We start from the raw sequence: 10940 nt of genomic DNA, 5'->3' as shown, positions 1-10940 counted from the left end.
AAAAAAAAAAAAAAAAAAAAAAAAGAAAGAAAGAAAGAAAGAAGGAAGCCCTTTTTGTGACATGTATGGACCTGGAGGACATTATGCGTAGTAAAAAAAGAGAAAGACAACTACTCTAATGTCATGTATATGTAGAATCTTAAAAAAAAATCAAATTCATACAAACAGGGAACAGGTTGGTAGGGGGTGGGGGAATGGGGAGATGTTGGTCAAAGGGTGTAAGCGTTCAGTTGCATGGTAAATATAGTTAATAATACTGTATCGAGTACTTGAAATTTGCTGAGAATACATCATAGGCATTCTCAACCCCTCCCCCCAGTAGTAACTATGTATGTGAAGTGATCGATGTGTTGATTAACTTGATTATGGTAATCATCACAATGGATACATGTATCAGATCTTCACCTTGTATGCTTTAAATATATACAATTTTATAGGTCAACAAACTGGTTAAAAAACCCACAACAAAATAACCTAATTATATTTTTACACGACAGCCTTTCAAATACTTGACCATTTACTATAGCTATTATTTGTCCTTCTCTCCCCCAAAGTCTCTCTTCTGCAGGCTACTGAGATATTACCTCATACGATAATTTTTAAATTCTCTCTTTATCCTGTTTGCTGAATCCTAGAGATGCTCCAAATGGTCTGGACCCCCAGACATTAGGACACCCAGAATTAATACAATCCTCCAGATAACCACTCCAAAAGTGGAATCAACCCTTTTGTTCTAAGCACTTTAATTTTTTTCTACTAACACCAGAAATGAAAATATTTAACCTTGTGAGGCATTTTCATATTGCTCACATATCTAGTTTTCCCCATTTGTCAGTTCCACAATTCTAGTACCTATTGGTGATATTCTGAGAAAGTCTATGTTATTCATATAATCTTTGCTATTCCACTTTCTCTCTTCTCATTTGAATTTTCAACATTGCCATCCATTTTGGCACTCATTTTAAATCATAAGTTCCATTACGCATCAAGAGAAAAACCTGAGAATTTAGATGGTTGTCGTCTCCACCATTTGACCCAGAATACGTTCCTGGAGTTTTTGATAAATCATGTTTTTGAAAACCAAATCGCTTCTTCATTTCTTTTACCCCTCAACTAATATCAGGGAATTTTTAGTTAAAGGATTTTTAATAAAACCAAGAGAAAATACTTTAAAAAGGCTTAAAAGCCCTTTGAGGGAATCCATCTGTGAGAGCTCTTGACAAACAGTAATTTAAAGAGTTTAGGAATGTACTCCTCAGAGATGTTAGACTATTGTGTTAAACTCTGAGATGTTAAACAGATATTAGAAATATGTTTTCCAATAGATTCCACACACTTTCTAAAAATCAGAAATTATGACCCTCAAAAGTTACCAAAAATCCTAATCCTAAAACCTCTACATTTTCAGCCTTGGAAGTCTTTCCAAACTAAAAAAAGTTTTTAAGTATTTATTACTTTATTTTAATTTTTTAAAATTTATTTATTTTTTGCGGTACGCGGCTCTCTCACTGTTGTGGCCTCTCCCGTTGTGGAGCACAGGCTCCGGACACGCAGGCTCAGTGGCCATGGCTCATGGGCCTAGCTGCTTTGCGGCATGTGGCATCTTCCTGGACCAGGGCACGAACCCGTGTCCCCTGCATCGGCAGGCAGACTCTCAACCACTGTGCCACCAGGGAAGCCCCTGCTTTATTTAAAAAAAAAAATTAAAACATTTCTTTTTGGCCACACTGTGCGACTTGCGGGACTCTTAGTTCGCCAACCAGGGATTGAACCCAGGCCACGGGAGTGAAAGCGTCAAGTCCTAACCACTGGACTGCCAGGGAATTAGGGTTACGGTACTTTAAAAGACTGTAGATTCTTTTAAGAGTTGTGGAAAGGCCTCTGAGATTCTTTTTAGTGTATCAGTGCAATCAGGGCCATGAAACACCATGAACTCCAAGTCAGTAGGCCTGGATTTGCCACCTAACTTGGCCTCATACTGTCTGTGAGACCTTGCACAAATTATTGTACCTCACAGGCTGGAGAGCTGTTAAGAGGATTAAATTTAAGAAATGTATGTGAGTAGTAATAATAATAATGATGATGATAATGGTAGCAGCCAGCACTTACAGAGCACTTACTATGTTGTTGGGCATTGTTAAATTCATACCATACACTGACGATGACATGGGTTTACAAATACATTAACTCCTTAATCTTATCAAAATCCCAGTTCTGTCATTTTTTAGCTGTGGAACTGTGGGGAAGTTTTGTAATCTTCATAATAACCCTACGGGATAGGTGCTTCCCTTGACATTTTATAGATGAATAAAAGCACAGTAAAATGGGATTGATCATGTTTACCAATATGGTTTTAATGAGGATTAAGTAATCTGTCCAAAGTTACACAGCAAGCTAATGGCTGGTATTCAAATCCAGGTCATGTAGCTTAGGTCCAAGATATTAACCACTATGTTACGTTTCTCACAAGATATATGTATGTAAAATTAGAAAAACGAATTAGAAGGAAATACATAGCTTGTTGGTGTACTTCAACAGTTCCCAAGTGTACAAACTGTTCAAAATATCAGCCCTCAGTGGGTGCACTGCAGGACAGTTGCAAAATTCAGTAAATCTAGTACCAAAGTCTTAATCCCAATATTTAAAAAAAATTCCAAAACTGCAACCCCCAACCCTCCTATCTAAAAACATTCTTGTTTACCATTTGTCCTCCCCAATTTGAACGAAACTGCCTCTGGAGGTGCCAATTTTGTTCACTGTGCTATATCCGTAGTTCACTGTGCTATATCCTGAGTTCTGGAATAGTGCCCAGCTCATAGTTGACACTCAAAAAATTCTTGTTGAACGAATGACTAAATGGCTGTGTGAAGGACAGGAGGAAAGAAATACAGGACCGAGGATGGGGACTTCTCAAAATAAAAAATAATAAATGATGTATTCAAAACATATAATACAGATGCCCAACAGGGAACCAAAGATTAAAGGACTCAAAGTTGGTGAATAGCAAGTTGCTGAGAGGGGCCAAAAATCCTACTTTCTTTCTATTGCCCCACAGAGGGGCACTGCGTTATATTAGACCACATTACTTCTCATTCACACACTGGAATAGTAGGTACTTACCGATATAATGCTGCATAATATCGATCTGATATCGTCTGCTGAGAATTCATTACTTGGAAGAGCAACATTAAAGCCTGCACACTGGTATTAAAATTCACAATATGCAGCACTTTGAACAGCGTGTCAACCTGCTCCCTCACTTTGTCATCACCAGTCTGGGCATAGGGATATGCCCTATTCACTCCTGTTAAAAGGGCACTGAGCATTTTTGACTCAATATCTTTTTTCTTGATGCAAGTCCGAAAAAAACAAAAATAAAGAGTTATTAGTTTGTTAGCTAATTCACTTTCTTCATGGGAGAGGGCCATTTGATTTAAAAAGCAAATTGCATAATACTGGGCTTTGGAGCTAATATTTGAGCGGAAAAGCAGTCTTTCTACTTCACTACACACAACTCCTTTCATATTGGGATGTTTACAAAGCAATGTCTCCAGCAGATGGGAGGCTTTGGTGGCTATTCTATTCTGAGGATCTCCCAGTTTATTTACCACCTGCACAAGAAGGGCCTTTTCTTCCTCGGGTTTGTTACAAAGAAGCTCATGAGCCACTACAAGGGCTCGAATTTTGGTGGTTACTAATGAATCATGACTTAAAGTTTCTAAGACTTGCACAAATTCAGCCACTAAGTGTTTCAGCTGGTGTTCAAAATACCATAATATAAGTCTTCTATCTCTTGAGTCCTTGTTGCCACTGGACAACTGTTCTAGTTTGTTGAAAGGATGCTGGCTGAAAATCCGTAGCTTTCGACTGTCTGGCAAAAGGTCTGTAATGAGTAACTCTTTGAAAGTATCCAAAGCCATGAGGCACTGCTGTTTGCTGCCCTTCTTTTTAACAAGGTTCAGGAGAGTTTCTACAAACTGTAGTGTGTGAATAGCATCATCCTGAATAAGAAGAATCATGGCTGCCATTCTGTCACCTAGTGTCCCTGATGACACAATTGCCTTCATCCAGGTAGAAGAGGCTCCCTTTTGATTATTTGTCTTATTTTTGAATAAGTTGACTTCATGTTCATACAACTTCTGAGCCAAGGTTTTGTACTTAGACACAACATCCCGAGGCTGGGGTCCCAAAGAGTATTCATTGCTATACTCCAGATCATACCATTTGCCTCCAGACTTAAGTAACAATGTCCGTCTCTCAAAAAATTCAAAGATATCCTGTTGCTTATCTCTCTTTGCCTTTGTTATGGCACTGCTGTTCTCATCAGAATGTTGTTCTGGCCTCTTCTTATTTTTCACCTTACTTTCACTTTCTACTGTATTTTGCTTTTTATTATCTACTTTAGATACTCTTGCTTCTTTTTTGCTGGCTTCTTGTTTTTTAGCTGGTTGATCTTCTTCAATTAAGAAAGCTTTTGCATACTTGGCTAAACTAAGCTTCTGAATAAATGCTTCCAATTCACCCTGCTGAAGATCATCAATTGCTCCTTTTTTGCCTCCATCCACCACTTCCTCATTCTCATCCAAAGCAGTCAGCATAAGGTAATCTTGCTGCATAAAAATATAAGTTAAAAATAAGTTACAAATCCAACAGTTTAGTTAAAACCTCAAAAGTTAATTTGATATCTATATCCTTGAAATCAATTGTCCATGAAATTGAGCTATCACAATATTGCCTAGGCTCCCACCTACACCCAAAGTACTTACTTGATAGATCAAAGATTTAAATGTGAAAAATAAAGCCATAAAGTAATAGAAGAAAGCACAGCATAATTAAAAAAATAATTCCAGGGACTTCCCTGGCGGTCCAGTGGTTAAGATTTCGCCTTCCAATGCAGGGGGTGTGGATTCAATCTGCTGGTTGAGGAGCTAAGATCCCACATGCCTTGTGGCCAAAAAAACCCCAGAACATAAAACAGAAGCAATATTGTGACAAATTCAATAAAGACTTTAAAAATGGTCTGTATCAAAAATAACTTTAAAAAATAAAAATAAAATAAAAATTTTTAATATAAAAAAATAATTCCAGAGAAGGGAAAAATCTTTCCAAATGTGACATAAAACTCAGGGTCCATAAAGAAAAGAATGGATATATTTATCATTCTCTTACACACAAAACATATACAAAAATTGAAAGACAAATAATAAGCTGGAAAAAACAACTGGCAACTCATATCAAAGTAATTTGGCTTAATATGTAATATAAAAGTTCCTATACATCAGTTAAGGAAGTGACAAACAGAAAGATGTGCAAAGGATATAAACAAACGGTTCATAGAAAAAAAAAGTGGTTCTTTAAAAATGTGAAAAGATGCTCAACCTCACTGACATTTAAAGAAGTCCAAATCAGAACCATAATGATACATCTATTTTTTAATCTGCCAGAGAAGCAAAGATAAAATTAAGACAGGTGGTGTTGGGGAAAGGGTGGAGGAAAAGACACTTTCCTAAATGGTTGATGGAAGTATAAACTGGCATATCTATGGAGAGCAATTTGTCAACTTCAGTCAAAATACAAGACACATCCTTTGACCCAGCAGTTCCATTTCTATAAATTTAGGTTATGCATACACTTACAAATGTGGAAAAAGATATATATGTTCAAGGTTACTTACTGAAGCATTATTTAAAATAGCAAAAGATTGACAACTTAAATATCCACAATAAATCGCCAGTTAGATAAATTAAGAAAATGATGTTATGGGCATAAAACCAAAGACAGAACTTTATACTGATGTGCAGGGATCTCTAATAAAACAGTAAGAAAAAAAAGACTTAAAATATTATATAGTATGGTACCTTTTGTGTAAAAAATAACAAACATAGGTGTGTGTGTGTATTTGCTTGGAAGACATAGAAGACACAAAAATAATTGCTTCCTGGGAGGAAACTGCATGGCTGGAGATAAAAGTGGGAAAGAAGATTTTTCATCCTGTACCTCCCTCCTTTAAACAAAACAAAACAAAGCAAAAACCAAAACAAACCTTTTCGTAACATGTGCATATATTATGTACTCAAAAATTAAATACAAGGGAGATGCAAGAGGGAAGAGATATGGGAACATATATATAACTGATTCACTTTGTTATAAAGCAAAAACCAACACACCATTGTAAAGCAATTATACTCCAATAAAGATGTAAATAAATAAATACAACCCAAGTACAGAGCAAACTGAATCTGCCCCAGTAAGCTGCATTTCTCCTGCCTCTAATCGCTCATCCTCCCCCTCCCCATGTTGCCCAGAAAGTCTAGTCTGAAAACAAAACATTTAATAAAAAGCAAAGCTCTGTCACATATTTGCTACAAATCTTCTAAGGTTTCCCATCAAATTCAGAACATAAGCCCATCTCCTTACCTCTCTGACCTCATTTCTTTTTTTTTTTAAACATCTTTATTGGAGTATAATTGCTTTACAATGTTGTGTTAGTTTCTACTGTATAACAAAGTGAATCAGCTCTACATATACATATAGCCCCATATCTCCTCCCTCTTGCATCTCCCTCCCACCCTCCCTATCCCATCCCTCTAGGTGGTCGCAAAGCACCTAGCTGATCTCCCTGTGCTATGTGGCTGCTTCCCACTATCTATTTTACATTTGGTAGTGTATATATGTCAATGCTACTCTCTTACTTCATCCCAGCTTACCCTTCCCCTTCCCCGTGTCCTCAAGTCCATTCTCTACATCTGCGTCTTTATTCCTGTCCTGCACCTAGGTTCATCAGAACCATTTTATTTTTTTAGATTCCATATATATGTGTTAGCATACAGTATTTGTTTTTCTCCTGACTTACTTCACCATGTATGACAGACTCTAGGTCCATCCACCTCATTACAAATAACGCAATTTCGTTTTTTCATGGCTGAGTAACATTCCATTGTATATATGTGCCACATCTTCTTTATCCATTTATCTGTCGATGGACACTTAGGTTGCTTCCATGTCTGACCTCATTTCTTACTGCTCTCCTCTCACCTCACTTGCACTATTTTTATTGTTCCTGGAACTACAAAATCAAAAGTCACTCCCTTCTTTCCTTCAATTTTCTGCTCGAAAACTCAGGGGTGGGTCCCCCATCACCTCGTTTAAAACTGTAACGCCTCTTCCATTTATTATCCTCCCTCCCCGTTTTAATTTTCTCCACTCAGCGTCTGATATACAATGTATTCCGAAGTTTGGTTACTGTTTCTTTGCCTTAATTAGGATGTAAATTCCAAGAGCGCAGAGAGCTTCTTGGGCGTAAACTGAGCGTGTGGGTGTACTTTGTGAGAATAGTAGTTAAATTCCAATACCAGTGGGGCTCCAAACACTGATACCACGAGGTCAGGACCAAAAAAAAGTCAGTCCTCTCCGACCTGATGGAGTGCCAGTTATACTACGTCAATAAAACGAGATGACGCCTACATCCTAGGAAAAGACACGGCATAAAAACGTTCAATTCTAAACGACTTTTCTCTTGCAAAGAGCAATGGGAAAGAAGTGCGGGAAGCGCACCGAGCACATTTCGAAACTGGGATCTGGGTCCACGACGCCCTCCCACTCTGCAGCTCGGGGGCTGCCGCGCCACTTGCCCGCGCCACTCGCGGGACCACTCCACGCGCCTGTGTCTCCCTTCTCCTGGAGTCCAAGGCCATTACCTTGGTGCCTCCGAGCCGTAACACCTCCTGCAGGGAGAACCCATCGTCGGCTTCATCGTTAGCATCCTCGTCGTCCTCATCCGGATCTTCCACCGCTTCCTCCGGGAGCCAGGGCCGCTTGGCGTGGAACTCCAAAGGTTTCTTAGCAGCCGCCATGGCAAGCAAAGCTCACGCGCACGGCCCAAAGCTTCCTTCCGCTTGGCCGGGTGACGTACTTCCTGCAGGGGGCGTGTCCTCCCCCGGAAATAGGAGCACTCCCCACCTACGGGCGTCTTGCAGCTGCGTCCGGACTCTGGCATGAGCGTCTTGGCTACGGTAGGCGCTGGGCGGCTGTACGCCGTGCGCGCAGGTAAGTAATTGCGGTGCCCGAGCCCCCGTTGCCGCGGAAACCGCCCGGGGCGCCTTCTCCAGTTGAGGGGGCTCCAGGGCGCTCTGGGCTGCAGCCTGGAGTCCAGCGTCAGACACGAAACAGCTGTGTGGTCTTTGGCCAAGTGCGTGCCTGCTGCGCCCTTTGGGCGTGCAGAGGGCCCGAGACCGCTTTCCTGGCTTTGGCCGAGGTGAAGGGTTGACGAAGCCGCTTTGAAATCACTCCGGCTGCTGTGCAGATGCCAGTACTAAGGTTTCTAATGAATGCCGTTTAATGTGTGTTTTCTACAGTCTTTTCTTGTCTTTGGAGAGGAAAGTACTTCAGCTCCGGGAATGAGCCGGCAGAAAACTACCCGGTGACCCCTATGCTGCGGCATCTTATGTACAAAATCAAGTCTACTGGTCCCATCACCGTGGCCGAGTACATGAAGGAGGTCTTGACCAACCCAGCCAAGGTATGGGTCGGGGAGCCCAGGGACCAGGCCCGCTCTAGCTGCGCTGCGAGGTGTGAACCAGGAGGGTATGCTCAGAGAGGACCCCGAAGGTCCTCAGCCCTGGCAGTTGCGTTCCAGGGCAAGAGCCACGCTCGAAGACCTGGGGACACATAAATGAATCTGTCAGTTGGTCACGGCTGGGTCAAGTCAGAGGCAGTGGCTTTAAAGCGAGGACAAGTTACAAAGATGTTCAAAGGACGATGTGGATTTATGAGATGAAGGAAGGATGACTTCCCTTCCTGGGTTTATGGTAGATACTGGCGTCATTTTTCAGGAAGAAGTGAGTTCAGGAGGAGGTAGAGGTAGGAAAGAGTTCAGTCCGAACTCTTTGAATTTGAAGTGTTTGTGGGACTCAGGTGGAAATGTGCAATAGGCAACAGGAAATACGAATTTAGTGCCTGGAAAGCTGTGTTGGGATGGCATCAGCAGGCACTGGAAGCGTATTCCATTGAGAATGGAAGGTCTGGGCGTTTACGTTCTAGCATTAGGCATTGTCACAGGTTTTTGACCTTTATTTCCTTGTCTGCTCTACAAGTCACTTGGTGAAAACCTGTGGTCCTTTTATTTTAGAATGTTTCACCTTTTGATGGGTTGAAATATGAGATCTGTGGAATCCTGGGATTCGTTTGGCCTTTTGCTGTTGGATATAGTAGAGTGACTCAGGGTCCAGAGGTTTAGTAATGGAAGAGATCCTTTAATGCCTGTATGCAGTGTTACAATGTACCAAAAGTTCAGATAAGGAGAAGCTTTAAAACAAACATCTCTGGGTTAGAGTTGAGGTCCACTCATCATTTATCCATTTATTGAGGTGCCATATGTGCCAAACACTGTCTCAGGCTCTGGGAATACTGCAGTGGACGATGGAGCATGGCACTTATGTTCTAGTGAGATAATGAACCATAAACAAGGAAACAAATAATTAAACAAGATCATTGTGGATTGTTGTAAGTGCTTCTGAGGGAGGAAAAAACAAACAAACAAACAAACAAAACTGGGTTAATAGAGATTGAAAGCAATCCCTGTGGTGGGAATAGGGATTTCAGAAGTTCCTTAGGCAGGTGGTCGGGGAAGGCCAGTACATTTGGCTGAGGCTTGAAGGATGGGGATGGGCCAGCCTGGCAAAAGTCTGGGAGAAGTGGGTTCCCAACAGAGGATACAGAAACACAAGGTTTTTAAGCTGGGAAATGCTTTGGTACACAGAGAAGAGAAGGGCACCAGTGTGGCTGCAGGGCAGTGACTGGCGGGTGGGAGGGTTTGATGGTGAGGAAAGTAGTATGAGATGAGTTTGGAGAGGAGCCAGTTCATGCAGTGCTTTCATGAAATTTAGATTTTTGTGTTAGTGCAATGGGAAACCTTTAGGAGGTGCATTCATGTACATTGTGTTGGCAGTGACATCAGGTGGAGATAGTAAGTGAGCCGTTGGCCATAAGAGTCTGGAGTTCGTGAGAAAGATTGGACATGCATATATAAATTTGGTCATCATCAATATATAAATGACGTTAAAATAAAAAGGAACCAGCGAGAGTATACTTAGAGAAGAGAAGGTTTTTCAGGAGTAAGCCTTGAGGTAACTCAAATTTAAAGCAGAGGTTCTTAACCTAGGGATCCTTGAATAGAAATCAGGGGGTTTGTAGACATGGATGGGAATAAAAATTACACTTTTATTTTCATTAACCTCTAACTGAAGTTTAGTGTTTCTCTGATTATGAACATAGGCGACAACCAGTACCATCAGCAATACTCTGTGATTTTAGCGTCAGTGGAAATCACTGACATTGTCATTATCACAACAGAGTGATCATGATATCTCGAAATACTATTGTACTTCTCTGTACTTCAAAACTTCATTATTTATTAGAACTTCAGCTCAATTTTGCTTTTTAATACACTTATAAAGGTGTATATATGTTACTATATCACAAAATTATTTCTAAAATATTTGATAAGTATTTTTCTTTTTTTATAAATTTATTTATTTAGTTTTGGCTGTGTTGGGTCTTCGTGGCTGCTTGCGGGCTTTCTCTAGTTGCGGCGAGTGGGGGCTACTCTTTGTTGCAGTGAGCGGGCTTCTCATCGCAGTGGCTTCTCTTGTTGCGGAGCGTGGACTCTAGGCACGCGGGCTTCAGTAGTTGTGGCTCGCGGACTTAGTTGCTCTGCGGCATGTGGGATCTTCCCAGACCAGGGCTCAAACCTGTGTCCCCTGTGTTGGCAGGCAGATTCTTAACCACAGCACCACCAGGGAAGCCTGATAAGTATTTTTCAATTGATTTCATATTTAGTCCTGTGTGTTTTAAGTCCTGTGCATTTAAAAACATTCTGTGAAGGGTCTGTAGTGTTCATTAGACTGCCAGAGTGGTTTGTTTCTCACACACACACCCCACCC

General features: G+C 40.8%; 2 protein-coding genes across 3 annotated transcripts in view; one reads left to right on the top strand and one right to left on the bottom strand.

The window, feature by feature from the left end:
• The window catches only part of CEBPZ (CCAAT enhancer binding protein zeta), a 22696-nt gene extending 14843 nt beyond the window's left edge, over positions 1 to 7853 (bottom strand). Inside the window, 2 exon segments of the mRNA XM_007445790.1 lie at positions 3121 to 4610; positions 7698 to 7853. Coding sequence (XP_007445852.1) covers positions 3121 to 4610; positions 7698 to 7853 — 1646 coding nt within the window.
• Positions 7854 to 7994: 141 nt separating this feature from the next.
• NDUFAF7 (NADH:ubiquinone oxidoreductase complex assembly factor 7) overlaps positions 7995 to 10940 on the top strand; it is a 16461-nt gene continuing 13515 nt past the window's right edge. The window contains exons 1-2 of one of the 2 annotated variants that reach the window (XM_007445788.1): positions 7995 to 8046; positions 8355 to 8518. In XM_007445788.1, the coding sequence (XP_007445850.1) occupies positions 7995 to 8046; positions 8355 to 8518 (216 nt within the window). The remainder of the gene's footprint in view (positions 8047 to 8354; positions 8519 to 10940) is intronic. The other variant, XM_007445789.1, reaches the window with a different exon arrangement.

Source organism: Lipotes vexillifer, unplaced genomic scaffold, assembly GCF_000442215.2.
Source record: "Lipotes vexillifer unplaced genomic scaffold, Lipotes_vexillifer_v1.1 scaffold278, whole genome shotgun sequence".
Taxonomy (NCBI): Eukaryota; Metazoa; Chordata; class Mammalia; order Artiodactyla; family Lipotidae; genus Lipotes; species Lipotes vexillifer.
The sequence above is the reverse complement of the archived record's forward strand: the minus strand, read 5'-3'. Positions and strand labels throughout refer to the sequence as shown.